Source organism: Apteryx mantelli, chromosome Z (assembly GCF_036417845.1).
Source record: "Apteryx mantelli isolate bAptMan1 chromosome Z, bAptMan1.hap1, whole genome shotgun sequence".
Lineage (NCBI taxonomy): Eukaryota > Metazoa > Chordata > Aves > Apterygiformes > Apterygidae > Apteryx > Apteryx mantelli.
This window is the reverse complement of record NC_090020.1, coordinates 59,223,817-59,241,384: the sequence shown is the minus strand read 5'-3', so window position 1 is coordinate 59,241,384 and position 17,568 is coordinate 59,223,817. Positions and strand designations below refer to the sequence as shown.

The following is a 17,568-nucleotide window of genomic DNA, read 5'->3' as shown; positions in this document are numbered from 1 at the left end:
ATTACTGTAAGCTTGCATATTGGAAATAGTTAGATGTAATGGCCTTTGTAAAAAAAAAAGTTTTGAACTGTAACCCTTTTAAGTACTTTCATGTTTTTTGAAAATAGAAAATGCAAACTCTTCCTAAAACTTAATAACCTGTGCCATTCCTGGTTAATTTCTAACACATCTGTAAAAACATGCTATATAATAATGCATAAGAAGCAAAATTTCCTCTTTCTGTAATATTTGTATTATAGGAAAACTTTTTTAATGAAAAGCCTCCAGTATCTGCTCTGCATTTTGTTTTAAACTTCACTCAGCACTGACTTAAATATATGTGAAAGAAACTAACCAGTATCTATTACATGGAAATACATCTGAGAAAATGGATTTTCCAATTATATGAAAAAATTGAGGGATATGGAATAAGATAGTAAAATGTAAAATTCCTTCCATCTTTTTTGCTTTAGAATTTCAAGCTATTATAAGAATCACTGTGCATCCCACAAAAATGAATACAGAAGTGAAGACAGTCATCTTTCAGAAGCTGTTTTCTGCAGCGAGAGCCCTTTCTGTACCATTACCTTATGCTGCTAAAGCAATGCACATGGAATTGAGGTTGTCAGTGGCCCCTGCGATGGCCCTAGAGGGAACAGCCAGCAGTATTTCATAAGCTGTAATTCAGGTACCCTGAGGGAAACTTGGTCAGAGCTAGCAAACTGCAAGGAGAAACTCTGTGAAGAGAAAGTTTTACTTTCACTGGAAAAATCAGCATAAAGACAGCACAGACAACTGCTGATTATGCAGTATCAACAGCACAGCCCCACTCCACATACTTTTGTGTTTTTTTAAGGCACAATGATTAATTTTGATTTCTCTTGGTGTAAATATTTCTCAGTATAATAGTTGTAGGAGTGAGGAGCCCCAACCCCTTGTCGGTTTTCTTTGTTTATAGTGATAAAACCTAAAAGCCCCTGATCCAGGGTTGATACATGTTTTGAAATGTCAGCTTACGCATTTTGTTTGAGTGAATTATTTCCATAGCCTACCCCCTCGGCTGGTGGAGAGAAGATGCTAAGAGTTACCTTTGAGCCATGCCTGTGGGTCTGAATGCAGCACAGTATTTTCTCACCATAGCATGCCACAGGACTGGAGGAATTTGAAAATTGTCAGCCCTAAATCTAACTCCAAGTTGATTCTCCCTGAGCATTTTGACAAAGTCCCTTGCCAATGTAATTTCTTATAGGATTGTTAATAAAATATTTTACATTTCGAGTGACAGCATTCTGTATCCCAGAGTGTTGTTTAATATAAGTTGCTGTTTCTGATTAACTAAATTATTTTTGCCAAATTTCAGTGTGCAGCATGTAATCATAGATATCATGAACTCTGCCTCACAAAGCAGATTGCCTAGCACAGTTTGATGTAGTAATAACAGCCAAATGCTTTAGAGTTGCACAAAGTCTTTGTCTCATTCATTCATGTTTGATGTTGCAGCATATTCTAGTCTGTTTGGCAGAAAGAGTACACAACAAGTGAACTGTCATCTGCAGTGCAGTGGGTAGGGTGTTTATCAGAATTAACATTCATTTATAGCTACTAGTGGCTGCGATAGCTTGGAAGCCTTACAGTGTAAGATAGCCTCTTATCTGTTGGCAGGGAGGTGAGTGAAAACTGAAGAAGAAAGCAGCTCTATTCATAGAGGGCAATAATACAGATGGGAACTAATTCAACCAAGGAGAAAACGAAACATTGCATATCCCCTTTAATTGCTCAAATTCCTGCTTTCTCACATTTAAGCAATGACTGAGATAGAGATTGAACCAACAAAAATAGAACAGCCATAAATAGATTTTTAATATTTTATTAAAAGAAGTTAACATGCCATCTTTAAAGAGATTCTTAAAGAGAACAAATTTAAATCTATACCTTTCCATCCAGACAGGATTCAGTAAATTGAAAAGAATTAATCATGGACAGTGTTAGCATTAGTATTTGCACGTAAAGTTGGATGAGCTCTTTGTAATGCTCTTCCCTGTCTGTTCTGGTTTTCTCTGGGACCTGTTACTTGTTCCACTCTGTTGCCTTCTTTGTTCATCTGTCTTGTACTTTGAATTACCACTTGAATTTCTGAGATAGTTACAGAAAGCAGCAACCTCCTGCTAGACCTTCCCAGAATACAGCCTCATCTCCCTCCAGCCTCCTGTGGCTTTTCCCTTGGTTTAAAAGCATAACTGCACCTGACACAGCTGCTCCATGCCAAGTAGGGACCAGGTGCCCACAGCAGGGAGCCAGGGAATGTAGGGCAGAACACAGAACAGGGTTTCTGCTCTCCACATTTTCAAAGGTCCACGATAGGTGATCACAGCTCCTCACTGTGGCACCAGGAGCAAACTCTAGTCCTGCAGCCATGGTGCAAGGATTACCCCCCAGCATTCATTTTTCAGAGAGAACTCAGCAGTTGGTCTCCAGGTGGTATCCATGTAGAAGGAAATACTCTGTTACTCATCTCCAAAGAGATGGAAGTCAGCCATTCAATCTTATTTGTACTTAGCTGAGAAACAACATAGACAAACTTCTACTCATAGTAAGCACTAGCTTTGTATTTCCAAAGATGTCTATTTTATAGTGCCTTAGTCTTACCTTCTTCCATTAACCTTTAAGTAATTTTGAAGCACATTCTTTCATGTTCTAATGAGGCTACTTAACTCAGAGCCTTAAGAGACAGCTATAAACTAGAGCCAGAAATACTTTTTATTTTCCTAAGTGTTGTTTTGTGATTTCTTGGAACAAAAATATCAGAAGTAGAGCAACCAAAAAAGGTTAGGCTAGTTCTAGGTAACTTGTTCTGCCTAAGCAGTTCGCATTCACTCTCTGCATGATCCCTAGCATGAACCAGATGCAACTCCATATTCTCACAACACTAAAGGATAAGGGATTGGGGGGGGGGGGGAGACCACTCATATTTACTGTGATAGACTAAATCCATTGTGAATTTTTCACTTGGAAGCTGACTGTTAAGGGCATTCCAACACAGTTTTTCCTGACCATTGTGGACCACTTTCTTTTCTTTTCTTTACAACAATGGTATAAATCACTGGAGTGCAGACATGGCCCATCACTAGACTGATCATCATTAGTATTGTTATAGCAGTTCCGCTATGCACAGCTCCTGCTGCGCGGCACATATGCTTTCAGGAAGTACACTGCTCTCTCTGGCAATGAACATATAACCAGCTGAATTAGGAATTCAGTCGCTTGGAACTTTAAAGATCAAAGATATTGTTAGGGTTTATTCCTAGGAATGACGTCTGAATAGATCTTTCTGTTGAGGTTGATTTGTTACCAAATTAAGCTAGCAATTCTTTACACATACAGGACTGCAGGGCATGTCAGTCAGTCTTCAGCAGATGAACACTGATTAAGCCAACCATGCAAGCAAGAATTAGTGGATCAGGGGAAGGTTGCAGAGCCCGGCAGAAAGGGAGATGTAAACTAGGCACAGCAACAAGGTGGATTATAGCTATGTGACTGCACTGTATAGCCCATCCTTCTCCTCCAAGAAGCAACCTAAATAATCCCTGGATAAATCTCTAAAGAAATTCTGACCTACATTGTGGAGAAATGTGCTTTGATTCATTATATAGATCAACTGTATGAAAATCTCATTTTTATCACCAAAATCAAAATTTGGCAGATATAGCCAGATGACAGGCTTTTCAGAGCCCATAACTTTTTCTAGAAAATGACTTAAAGGCCTGCATTGTTTTCACAGGACTCCCAGTTATTTTCTTGCAAGTATCTCGTGAGAACATATCATACCACATGATGGCTTCACTCAACCTTTCTAAATCATTGTCAGCTAGAGGATGCTGGATGATGTGCAAGCCACAGGCAAGTCTGATGTGCCAGAACTTAGCCAGGCTTCTGGCACAGTTGAAAAACAGACATGCCCTGGCTAAACCCTGTAAATCCCCGCACCCTGTATTTATTGCCATTAGGATATGTCTAACATCTTAAACAATATGAAGCGCTCAAAAATCAGTTGCTTCCAAGAATGCATCATAAAAGCAGCTTGCTCTAACTATTCTGTACCTGTGGCATGAAGCCTATTGCAAATATTGGGTAAGATCATAGGCACGCAGCATTGCCATTGTCTCCAAAAAGGGTTTTGTTCAGAAACATTATGCTTCTCTGCTCACATAAAGTGACCATGTTTCAAGAAGACTCACAGCCTTCCAGAAAATATGCTGGTGCACTGATCTGCATTAGTGAATATATTTTGAAGGCTCAATCCCCCTCAGAGTCCAGTTTACTGCCTGCTGGCATAATTTGTCTGTCAAATCTGCTATATTTCCTAAGGAGACTAGAGAACCACATAGATGGGACTTGCTTAAAAAAGCAAAAATAAAAACAGCTTTATGTTTTGAAACAAGCAGTGTTTTATTTTCAAGGTATGAATAAATAAAATAGGATAATGCTAAAGTACAAGGAACAAATAAAATTAAATAAAAGGGACAGTTTTACAACTGTGAGAGACCTGCCACACTAAAGCAGTATGATAATCCATCTAGTCTACAGTTCCTGACAAGGTCAGTCTAGACACCAGCATAGATCTGCACAAGGTCACATCCATGTGAGTCTGGATTTCCTATGCTTGTTAAAAAAAAAAAAAAAAGACTCAATGGATCCTGAAACCTTTATGCTGATCTAACTTTTACCAACAGTAGAAATAAAAGTCTTAAAGAACATGACCCCTAGGTAGTACTTACTGGAGCGTAAAATGCTACAAATGTGCACAGGGGTTGTCTATCCAAATGCTGCCCCAACATATGCTAAAGGCAAACCCTGACTGCCTGAGCTGGCTATGCTGGTTTCACTCTGTTTAGGAACTTCCCTACATCAGGAAGAAATGCAGCATCTCCTGATTTCTAACACTAAGTGATGCAAAGCTGCCAGAAGGTGAGTAAATTAATTTTCACATTATTTCCTCTCTGCCACTTTGGATGCAACCTGCCTCAGGGACAAAAATGTGTAACAAATACCTCAAATCAATGTACCTGCCACTTTGCTGCCACAAGTGTTCAATTTTTCACTTCATTTTTAGTTTAGGTATGAATCCTACAAACAATTGTATTCATATTAATTTTGCAGGATCAGAGCCTCGAGGCAGTAACCATCTTTCACCATATATTTACATAAGACTCAAGGCTACTGCGGGCAGCTCAAACCCACAACAGTGACTCAACAAAATGTGAATTAACTGATCTGTAAAGATGAAGCCAAATGACATTAGAAATCAGCACAAGTGTAGAAGTTTTTAAAATGTAGTTGTTCTTAATAAATATTTAGCAACAGTTCCTATTCACTCAAATCTGCTCCCTTTATACATCACAGCCATGCTGCTCAGTAAAGTGGCTTTAATGAAGCATTACTGCTTTTAACTCCTACTTGTCCTACAGAGTCAACAACTCTGGAAAGGCAAGGAAGATTTTAATCCATTGCATGTATTACCAACACCATTCTACTGTAGCTGCCAGTTACACCACACAGGTGTGTAACTCCACAGATGTGGCAATGAAACACTAATTTCACATATGTAGTGAGGGCCTACTTTGGCCCGCACAAACACCATCACATTATCTTTGCTTTGCACAGTCAGAAGCGGTTAGGAGTGCAAGAAGCCCTCTTAGATATCAGTTTGGTCCTTAAAAGGTGGCAGTCTTGCTTATGCAGAGCATAATTAATAAGAATTCACTGCAAAACAGCAACTTACAAAATGCCACTGTTGAAAGCAGGTCTGACCCTTGGGCTGTACTCAGTTAATCTCTACGATCGCCTGATGCAGTTGCACAAAGTAAAAGGAAAGCAGCATAGCAGGACGAGACACAGTTCTAGGAGCTGTTGCTTAAAACCAGAGTTCCTTCTGCTTCAACAGACACTTCAAACACCCTCATATCTGACTTTTAAAAACCCAAGTTTAACAAATCATTTTAAATCCTGCTCTAACAGTCACAAATGTTTGCCACAACTGAATGAATGACACAGCCTGGGATTAGCAGGCAGCACACAGAGGTTGTTTAGCAGAAGACTGCTCAGTTTCCCATGGCTAAAATTTGAGATGCCAGCTCAAGTCCACTAGAGACGATTAGCTCAGGTGTGGCACCATGAACAACCACATTGGTTTGTGACCGGAGAACTCAGCTCTGGGTGTCTTCTGAAAACTGTGAGAGTGGGGCACTGCCTGCATCAACATTTTTCCAACACTTGGAAAAAATAATCAGCTACTTCTACTCAGTTCAAGAGGAATGTGGAATCAGAATTTCAAGTGCAGCGGATATTGGCACCATTAGCTGCCAATATCCTGTATAACACACCAAATCCCTGACTGAATCGGAGTAACAGAAGTGTTGCATAAGTTGGTTATTTAATATCAAAAACAAAAGCATTGGTTATTCCATGGTCATATTGACCTTCAACTGGCCCAGGATCAGAATAGTAATGAGATGCCTTAAAATTTATACCTGGCACAGCCTGTGTAAGAAATAATACAGATATACATAATATAGTTATTGCTTACATCTTTATATCACTAATTAAGATTTGTTCAGATTCAATAGTAATGCAAGAAGTTGGGCTGTAACTCACCTGTAAAAACATTATTTATCCCTGCACAACACAGAAACCCGTTAGGATTCTTTTTCATTGTCATGCTAGCTTTAGTGCAATGTAAAGGCAATGCACAAGTTGCACTTGTGAAATCTATTTCCCATAAAAACAAGGAGTCTAGCTAGAAAATAAAGTAACAGGATTACAAACTCTTTTCCTTCTGCTAAGTAATATTATTTGCCTAAAGACAGTCCACAGATGAAGTGACAGAAGGCAGAACATTAACAGAACAACGCAAGATCTGCATGGTGAGAGCACAAGTACATATATACTATCCAGAAACCACAGCTCAAAGTTGATTAAAGTACACAGAAATAGTTATATGTATGATTGTCAAAGCTTCTAGATTCACCCACTTTTTATCCATCTTTAAAGCTATCCAGGTTGACTCACAGTCAAACTAATCTTGGTATTTTCTCATGCTATAAACCACTCAGCTAGCCAAGTAAGCTTACCTCAGCTGCACTGTCAGCTCCTTTTCTGTAAAAAGACTTCATTCCAATCTTTTTAACACCACATAAAATAGAAAGATTTTCAGCAACTCTAACAATTACTGGATGTGGCTGAAGCTACAGGAGAAAGGGAACAAAAAAAAAAAAACTTAAAAAAAAAATCAGGAGTCACATTCCATGGATTTAAGTCCAAAACATGCAAAATACTTGACAAAGTTTTAAACTACCTAGCTAAAAAAAAAAAATCTCTCCTCTTGACACCTTCTGTAGATGTGCCACTATCTCATCAGCCACTTAAGGCTGTAATCTAGGCATCATCTTCTCTACAGACTTCCCCGTAGACTCTTCTACCCACACTGAATATTAACTCTACTTTTGTATGTTCCAATCCATGCTCACAAACAGCATGAGCAGCTAGGTTCCATGAGCTGGCTTCTCAAGTACTACAATATTTTTTTCCCCACAGCCAGGAACATTCCCTAAAAGATACCACATCAAACTCACAAGACTTAAGAGAATCCAACCTTTTTTTTTTTTTCCTTTTTTTTAAATAGTAATTTAAGACCTCTTCTAGAGCTTTTTATAAAAACAATGTTATTAAAAAAATCATTGTAGAGAACTTTCATATTTACACACACAGTGCTAAAACAAAAGATACAGTTTCACAATCTTGTGAAAGCATTTTAACTTTTTTTATTAAAGATACTAATTTTAAACAAGAGCAGAGTCCTTAAAGCCTGAGCAGCTTAAGAATTATGAAAATATTTCTAAAAAACTGTTACAAAACTGATGAAAAATTTCATTAGTACCCACTACTGCATTGGAACCAAACTGTTACAAAGCTTATTGTGACATTTTATGCACAGAACCAGAGCATTGCTTTAGCTTTTCTAAAATTAAACCTCAAATAGACCTTTGTTTCAATTGAAACCCAGGCATCTATTTTCAGTTCTCCATTGTCCAAGATATTTCGAACAGATATATGAAACCATTTTCTTTGAGCAAGACTACAGATGCAAGTCCCTAATGGCATAATTATAGCATGGTTACATAGAAGTTCAAGCTAATGAGAAACATCAACATGTAACTATTTTCTGTTTCTACCAGTTAATGACAGACTAGGAAGATAACCACATTCCTTATTAAGAGAATATAATCACAGCATGGAATCCAAGACTGAATATTTAAGTGTTAGACATGAAGATTACTATTAACTTCAACAGGACAATTACTTCCATTTAGAATCTGCTATAATCACAAACACACTTTGATCATTTCTTGATCCTCAGTCACGGCTTACTTACATTTAAATATGCTAGTATTTCCTGACTGGGAGCGTACCTAGCACGTAGACTTCCACAGAGATGTCACATGCCCACTTATCACTGAATTCGCATTAGTTTTGCATTTCAAATATATTAGAAGTCTTTCAGCAAGGTTTTGGGGGTTTTGTTTTTTGTTTGTTTGTTTTTTTTAAAGAACCACCAAGTATGTACACTAGATAGTGGAGAAAGTTAACACTATCTAGATCATACAAGATATTAAATTACTTCATGAGACAGAAACCAAGATGAAGCATTTCATAAGCAAGGACTACAGTGGCTCAGATAACGGAGTATTTTCAAAAATTTACACATTTGACTCACAAAATGGGTAACATTTCTTGATTTCTCCAAGAAGTCAGCAGACAAATTTAATTGACAACTCACAGGAGGTGTGGTAGACAAACGTGCAGAATTTGTTTTTCTCCTTTTATTGGGCAATTCACTTAAGGTCACCACACCTATTTCAAAACTTAATTTTGCATAGTTTGTCTTCTCCACCTTATTGTCACAGTTGTTCAACAAATGCACTTTCTCATTTGAATTAATTCAAAACTAGAAATGTAGTTTACCAATAAAGTATTTGTGCACCAAAACAAGAAGTAAACTGAAATCATTCCTGTAAGTTCTTGCACCTGACCTCAGCCATGTCTCACTCCAGCCACATCTCAGCCACACTTGCATCAGGCTGCTGCCTTGCCTCAAACCGCAGGAGCTAAGCAGCTTGAACAAGTTCCTCCACTCTTTCCCAAGAGCAACAACGACTTATACCATGACAGACATGCTGGGCAAGTCAAACACAGCCCCACCCTTTCCTGACACGATGAGAACCTTTATGTTACAACAATCTCTGAAGCTTTACCCTGAATTTTATCCTGCACAAAACAGGACGGATTTCCACTTCCTGAAGTATTTGTTCTAAAGAGAAAACCTTAGAAGAGGACTCTACTACCAGCCTAATCTCCTCTGTTTTGGTTTTGCAAGTGATCCCATCCATCAATAACAGCAAAGACTCCCAAGTCTAAAGTTTAGCCCTCATCCCAGGAACTTCAGCTACGCAAAGGTCAGACTGGAAATTAAAGTCTTGTTTCCCAGAAAAATTCCCTCATTCTCTGAAACACCTATAAGTAATAGAAAGAATATACTCCTGAACAACCAAATATAATTATTAGTTAATACACCTAAAGCTGCTAATATTGACTTAAGACCCACAATCAATTCTATTAAACCTTTTCCTTTCCTATACTTCCATTCCCCCCACATAATGGATTTTTTCAGATAAATGAAATGAAAATACAGGGACAACATTTTAATCTCATTAAATAGTTATATCCTGGAGATGCCTATTGAACTCTCCCTGAACATGAAATGTAACATTATATCTAGTTCCTCCAAGATGCCAACAGCTTGCTACTATTCTTTAAAGCCCAAAAGAAAGTTCTCTCCCAACATGCATGTTTTACATTATATTAAAACACTGTAAAGTAATTCTAGAATACAGATGTATTTCTTAAATTCAGTAGATTAGGTGACTTAGCAACTCAACCTATAAACACTGGGAATTCACTGGTTAAGTCTAAAATGCTCAATTAAGCACTGAGAAAGTTTAGAAGCCAATGTTTTCTAATACAGCAACAGGAAGATGCTCTGCAGAAAAGCAAGATGACAATTTAGGATTGTTTAATATTTAAGGCCAATCTTTACTGAAAAAATTTTTGCTCTTCTGATAAGAAGCCACACTGAAAAGTTTATCTTATGTTTTTATTGTATGCCAAAGTTCATTAAAGATGGGGTTTTGCCTGTATATGAGTTACTCAAAAGTTGCATTTAGGCAGAGATTCATTAGCAATCTGACTTATTTGAAAGCATATGTTTAAGTTCAACCAGGCCATAAAAATAATATCATGTACAAGCAATAACTAAAAAGAGCTGCAAGGGTCAAGGAGTTTCCAATATTACAGATCTCGTGATCTCAACAGGAAATTAAAAAAAAAAAAATCAAATAAAAGCAGTCACAATATAAAATAGCAGCTCCATGTAGCTTTTTCAAGTTTTAACTTTATTCAGAAAGTGACACTTAGTTCAGTTTGCCTCATTCTTTGAAGCTTCATCGAAGTTTTCAACAAGATCTAGAAAAAGAAAAATATTGAAATTAGCATTACCCACTTCTGCTTTGACAAATGTATTTTTTCCAAAGTTTAGTTTGTATCAAGTACTTATGATGTAAAAAAAACTTCAACTTATAAAATACAGACCTAGCAGCATTTAAGAGCTTTCTGGTTCATTCTTCTTATTTAAAGCAAGAAATTTTAGGTGCTTCATTATAAAGCACAACTTTACTGTACAAAAAGTACTTTTAGCTTCGTTATACCCACCACTGAACAAAGGGCAGATATAGTGAAAAGTTATTTAGTTTCTTCCCACCATTTTTACCAAATATTAAAGTAATTGATATGGTAGCCATAGCTATTACTCCTACAAAGAACTAAAATGCTATCTCAAACTAATAATCCATCCAGCCTTGCATGGTATCTGAAAACTGCCAGTACTGGATGCTCTAATGTGTAAAACTTCCACAGTCAGTAATAACAGGATAACTTGTCCATAGAAGAGTTCTAATATTCTTGCTTTCCTTTGCCCAATATTTGCTACACGTGTCACTTCCCAGGAAGATTCACAACTTCTTTTCCTGCATTTCATGTTTGTTCTTACCTGGAACTTCATCATCATCATCTTCACCAGTAGCAAGTGGTGCTTTTCCATCCACAGCTGCAACAGCAAGTAGTTCAAAAGTATCATTCAAGATCACCATAGGCATCTTGGTTACAAAGCGTTTTTTTGTTGTTGTTGTTTTAAACAAACTTTATCAAAAAGGCTGAACTATTCAATGCTCCATACTGTTCCCCCGCTGAATACAAATTTACAGTGATCAGTAACAAAAGGAATGTGAATTTCCTAGGTTACATGTTCAAAGACAGCCCAGCAGGGAAATGAGAGGACACATGCTACAACCAGTTTACTAGTCAGCATCTTGCAACTACATCATGTTGAGTCATTTCTGGGGTAATAATTTTTAGTTACAAGTGCAAAGACTAGGATTTTATCCTTTCCTCTTAACAGCAGTTTGATTTATTGACTACTCAGTGGTTCTCAAAGTCTACCTATTTTACAACATCGACAAGAAAAAGAAAGGATTCAAGTCTTTCTTATGAGCCTAGACCTTCAAGGAAAACTAAGCTGTAATTGTTAAGCTGCAGGCAGACATGGATAACTAGAGGCAGTTAAAGATATTATTGTTCCCTGGCAAAGTCAGTGGAACTGGATGTGCAATTTTACATTTATCTGGTAGAGGTAATCACATGTTCTGGTCCACATCTCTGCTGACACAGTAACTTCTTAACTATTCCAATTATATTTGCCAGAGCTAACTAGACTCAACCATGCCCATTCTAGCAGACCAATGAACATCTGTGAAACTGCAGCAGTATAACGCTAAGAATAGATACCTCAGGGTCTTGGGTGCCTGTGCCACAACTTTTATTGCTATTCTTAGCTGTACTACCTAGGTTGAGCTGTCTCAAACTCTCAATCATCTCAGTTTATCCAAATGAATCCTTCTCAATTTTCAAGAAAAGCATGAGGAGAGAAATGGATTCACACCAGATCTCCAAAAATCACTGTACCCTCTTTTCTGGAGAATAAAAGAATTCATAATCTTGAGTCTGAAAGGGCTTGGGACAAGGTCATTGTGAATCCTCCTTTTGTTTTTAAACAGCAGAAAGCTGTTACAGCTTTAATGCTTCCTAGGGTCAGGTACTACATTTTAAAACTGAACCATGTTATTTCCTCCATAAAATTCAAAGGATGTACTTAATAGTAAAAGCCTTAATTGGCTGAGAAGCCAATATCCTAAATTGTCTGTATTCTCTCTCATCCACAAGACCAAACTAAGTTTAGTTTAGTACCTGCAAAAGCAATCATGACAGACAGTTCACTCTTTGATGTTAGACTTCCAAATCTAGTAAACAATGCTGAATGGAAAGTTTTGTGCAACTGCTCTGGCATCCATCCAAAGTGGAAAGTGACAACTATTTACCAGGTCTTGTAAGATAAGCACTTTAAACAAGCTTCCTTTAATATTAAACTGTGCAATTTTGCCTGTCTTAGATATACCCACCTTGTTACTAGAGGAAAGCTGGGGTCTACTATTATCTTAAGAGATCATTTTAAATTCTCCAAGTTTTCTCACTGTCCTATTCCTACCACAAGGAAGCCACTCAGGTGACATTGAGAAGGAGAGATCTGAACTCCCCGTGGAAAGCAGCACTGTACCCACCTCCTGAAGACTACTTTTAGCAAGATTTCTTTTAAGGTGGGAAATTGATGGGAGGCAAATAGCATAAACTTTAGGAATGGAAATAGAGATGGAATCTATCATGAGAAGGAAAAAAAAAAAAGACACCAAATCTCCTCAAAACTAAGAATGAGAAGATCAAGAATAAAAAATTACTTTCTACAAAAGGATGTCTTTGCTGGCAACAAAGCACAAGAAGAAGATATGCAAACACCAAGCTCATTACTACCAGGAACTGGACACCTTCATAAGCCTCTCCCATTTTCTCTGTGCTTAGGATATTCTGTACCTTGGAGGAAATGGACTCCCAATATTTGAGAAGAGGAACTAGGAAGACCCTACATGCAGGGAATGGTGAGTGTTCCCAGTGTCAATAAGACTTTCACTCCCAATTCTCACCCTGTAGCAGCAGCATTTTTTCCAAACACCCCATGCTTAAGGGCCTGCTCTACTTCTCCCTCCTGCAATTTTAGGGAGAAAAGATGTTCAGGTTCTCTTACTAATTTAAGGGTGTAGACAAGGAAGTTGGTGTATCTAGCTTAATGCTCAGGCCAGTCCTGTTCTCTACAGTTTTATACACACAGATATTATAATGTCTTTCCTTACAAATACTGCATATTGGCTATCAAAATACACTTGGCTATCAAAAAAGCCTACACAGAAAGAAATATCTGCACCGCACCTGATAGAAGCAAAGCAGTAGCAAGACCTATTAAAACCTCAAGCCTATCTCCGCTTTACTTGTGTTTCTATTCAAACTGTCAAAACAAATATGCTCAAAGTAAATCTTTTTTGAAAACCTAACTCTTCTAGAGTAACCAAGCTGCCTAGTATTAAAGAACTACATTAAGTCAGACTATGGTAGCCACACCAAGATGTTAACTAGCATGAAATCAAGTCCAGCTACAATTTCATTGTCCTAGACCAACTGCAGCTATGCAAGTAAGCTACATATGTCAGCTGCTATCATAAAATGTATTCAAGGTTCAACTTACGTTGCTTGGGTAGGGCTTCTGCCAATCTCCTCAGGCTGGTCAGACTGTCAGCTCCAAGCTGATTTAAGATGCTAGGAAGCATTTCTGTCAGCTGCTTTGTCTCAGCATGCCCGGTGATAGTGAAAGTGTTAGCAGCCAGAGATGCCTGAACTTTAGGGTTATTGAAGTGAATGACTGTTCCTTGGTTGGTAAACATGTTTACCTGCAAGAAAAATTCCATATTTCAAGCAGTTTTGCATCATGTTTTCAATTTAACAGGAAACTAGCTGAAGCTGCTAAAGCTGCACAGAGACTTGTTGGCAATTTATAGATAAGCTTAAGATGTAACTTACCAGGAAAACTATTTTGATACATTTTATGTTTCTGTATTAAATTAAGCATCTTTTTTCCTTAAAAGCAATTACCTCTTCAATACCAGAAATATTGTTGACTCCCAGTTTCTTTAAAGAGAACTGAAGTTTCTTGTCATCTGCTGTAGCTGTTCTGTGGACAACCTTCTTCTTTCTGCGGGCAGTACCCTTCAGAAAAAAAGTTACAACTTAATATTTAATTAGTTCTTCACAAACTAACACACAGGGCCACATAACTACTCCACAGCTATCTACAAATCAAGTTAATAAAACAAAGTTCCATTTCTGTGTTACAGTGCACACAACTCCACCCCTCCCACTGCAGGGCAGCAGTCTTTTCCCTTGCTACTAGGCAAGCTTTGCCTGGTTGTTTGTTAGAAGTAGCAGAAGATTTTAGGAACCAATGCACCAGAGCCACAGTTCTCACGGGGATTCTGCAGCACCCCATTTTGAAATTAAAGCAGCAAGCTTTTCCTGTATCAAAATTTGGCTACAACAAGGAAGGATATCAGAGACTACAAAGTTACCAACAGATCATTAAAAAAAGAATATGAGAAAACTCTGAACACTACATTTTTATTCCAAACACACATCTCCATCTTACTTACACTTATATATGTGTAAAACACTTCCATTTTGCCAAAATATTTAATAAATTTTTTTTTTAAATACTTCTAAGTAGTATTCGACCACCTCTGTTTAGAAAGAGAAACATACACAAAGGGAAAGTTCCTCTAGAGAAACAGAGCCCTAGATTTCTCCAAGGATAAAACTGACCCATATTAGAAGATACCTGTATCTACTCAAAAGAAAAGTACCATTTTGTATTTCCTGGTGCAATCTTAAGCCTTCAGTAAAATATGACATAAAACAGCTAGGAACAGGTTAAGGAACTATTAAGTTCCTTTTTGATACACTATCACTACTAATCTAAGTCCAGCTACTTCAGTTTCTGGTCTGTTAAATGCTAGCAACAAGAAAACCTTGATGCCCAACAGTCTGAATGGCTACAATACCCCGAGTGAACTGAGAAAAACTAAAAAGCTGGCTGGACACTCACCTCTAACATAGCCAATTACAAGTAAGGAGAAATGTTAATAGACAAACTCAGGTGAAACCAGCACTTGGAAGACTACAACTCCAAGGTTAGGTCTTTAAAGAGCTTGATGTTCATTCCCTACCACCATCAGGTGAGCACACACAACAATTTGAAAACTACTAAAACCAGAAAAATTTAAGTACCTTGACTACCTAGGAACTGAGCCACATAAACACTACATAAGTCTCTCAGGACAAAAGACCTTTTGAATTAATTTCAAAAATTATGTCTTGCCTAAGTCAGTTGCAATATAGAAAATGTATCCACTTTACACCAATATGAACAAGTAAGAACACATATGAAACTTCAGACAATCTGAATCTAGTTGAAATGAATAGCTACTGTTTTCATCTTTATGAATTTAAGCTTCTAAAGATGATTTGTAGTAAGCAAATTTTATCCTGTTCATGCTGAGGCATGCTATTTACACAGCTCTACCTCTGTATTAAAGAAGAGTGGGTACAGGCAGGCCACAAATGCAACACAATCTACACAGATTCATCTGCCAGTCCTCCTCTAAAAAGGTCTGGAAGAAAAGCCATGACATTTATTTGTAGCAATATCCTACACAAAAATCTCAAGTTTCACATAACAAAGTATTACAATACTCATCCACCTAAATGCAATAGACAGCATATTTTTAAGGTCTACAGCCTTGCAATATCACAAAAATCTTTCAGCAGAAGCAAAAGTGTAGCCTTTTCTCACGATAAGGAGAACTGACTCTTTCCCTTCTCCTCCTACATTCCCAAAGTAAAACACCTGTCTCAGTTGATTTGGCAACACTGCCCTGAAGAATTCTAGTAGCAATTTCCAGTTATAAAACAAACAAAACTCAGGTTCAAGTATTCAAACAATTTCATGAACTAATCTGAAAATTTGATGATGGCATTATCAACATATTCTAAAGTTCACTTAATGTCTCTAAAAGACTGATAGTGCCCACAAGAACTATTTGCTAGTTTCAGTAATAGTTCAGTATAGTTTCAGTAAAAGGTGTAATCTGGACGCGTACTTTCAAGTGACCAATGTTAAAAACCTCTGTAGTCAACACAGGTAATACACATGCAATCATCGATATGATATAGCAGTTTTCTGCTCAACAAGCACCCCATACACAGCATGTGGGACACTACCACGCCTGATTTAAGGCTGCCTAAATCTCTATCTACAGGCAAAACCCTCAACCCATTAATGAAAGATACTGGTAACTCCATCAATAAGAGTTTTGTTGAATAGTTTCATTCTAAAATATTCTGTTTATTTCTTCAATATAAACAAGTTCTTGCTGTAAAAGCTCAAACTGGAATTTAAACATTTACTAGCACAAGACTAAGCATGTTCCCAATACTTCTTTGCTCCCAGATTATCACACATCTACATAAGTTTGGACATCACAATAAAATAAAAAGATCTTCCAAACATGTTATGCAGTCCAATTCCACAATAATAAGATTAGGGCAAGTGCAGAAATTCCAATTTGTCCCGAATGGCAAAAAAACGCCCATGGGCAACTTAAGGATTCGTGACTAGGGTCTGGAACATAACCCTCAACGCTTTGCAATGAAAACTCTGCCTGAACTCATTTACTGTAAGCTCCACATACTTCAAATCGTAAAGACCTCCCAATATAGCCTGTACAAGAACACAAGCGGTAAACTCAGATAGAAATGGATAGAGATTCAGCCTTTACACCCTGCTTCTACTGAACTGACTAGCGATTGCCAGAGCAGCACAGGCTCCCCGGGACCGTCCAGCAGAGCTGAGCGCCCTCAGGGCCGCTCCCACCCGCGTTTGAGGACTTTGCGTCCTAAGCCCCGCACGGAGCGGCAGGGAGGGCCGTGCCGCACCGTCGCGCGGGTCCGCAAGCAGCAAGGGAGACTCCTACCTTGCCACCGATGCGCACTTGGGCCTGGAGCTTGGCGAGTTTTTCTTGATTCATGATTGTTTCTTTCATCTGTGGAAAGAACGAGGGCTCCCGGGAGGCGGCGCAGGTCGCGGCGCCCCGGGCGGGCGGGCGGCGGGAGCAGCTATGCGTGCGAGGGACCCCGCAGTCGCCCCTCCTCCCCGCACGGTGGAAGGGCGCCCCAGGCCCGGCCGAGACGGGGCCGTGCCGGGGCGCTGCTCGCGCCGTGGAGACGCCGCGCCGCTCCCCTCAGGCCCGGCCCGTAACGGCCTTCCCTCCCCCAACCGCCGCCGCTCGCGGGCCCGCAGCGCCCGGCCGCAGCAGAGCCTCCCCAGCCGCCCCCCGCGGTCTCTCTTGTACCTTCCCGGGGCGGGAGCGGCGCAGCCGGAGCGGAGGAGAGGAGAGGCGAGAGCCGCAGGCAGGGGCACGGCACCGAGCA

At 38.8% G+C, this 17,568-nt stretch overlaps 2 protein-coding genes across 6 annotated transcripts in view; one reads left to right on the top strand and one right to left on the bottom strand.

Moving 5' to 3' along the window:
- Nucleotides 1-15,750, top strand: part of ANKRA2 (ankyrin repeat family A member 2) — a 26,724-nt gene extending 10,974 nt beyond the window's left edge. Inside the window, exons 9-10 of one of the 5 annotated variants that reach the window (XM_067315452.1) lie at nucleotides 13,057-13,133; nucleotides 14,421-15,750. In XM_067315452.1, the coding sequence (XP_067171553.1) occupies nucleotides 13,057-13,097 (41 nt within the window). In that variant the 3' untranslated portion in view covers nucleotides 13,098-13,133; nucleotides 14,421-15,750. Of the gene's footprint in view, nucleotides 1-452; nucleotides 1,233-3,757; nucleotides 7,335-13,056; nucleotides 13,758-14,420 lie in introns of those variants that run through there. The other 4 variants (XM_067315451.1, XM_067315453.1, XM_067315446.1 and 1 more) reach the window with 4 other exon arrangements.
- BTF3 (basic transcription factor 3) lies at nucleotides 10,464-17,568 on the bottom strand. The gene is made up of 6 exons (XM_067315455.1): nucleotides 17,490-17,568; nucleotides 17,112-17,180; nucleotides 14,179-14,292; nucleotides 13,775-13,976; nucleotides 11,138-11,194; nucleotides 10,464-10,554 (listed from the first exon to the last, which is right to left on the bottom strand). The coding sequence occupies exons 2-6, from the start codon at nucleotides 17,178-17,180 to the stop codon at nucleotides 10,508-10,510; spliced, it is 489 nt and encodes a 162-aa protein (XP_067171556.1). The 5' UTR covers nucleotides 17,490-17,568; the 3' UTR covers nucleotides 10,464-10,507.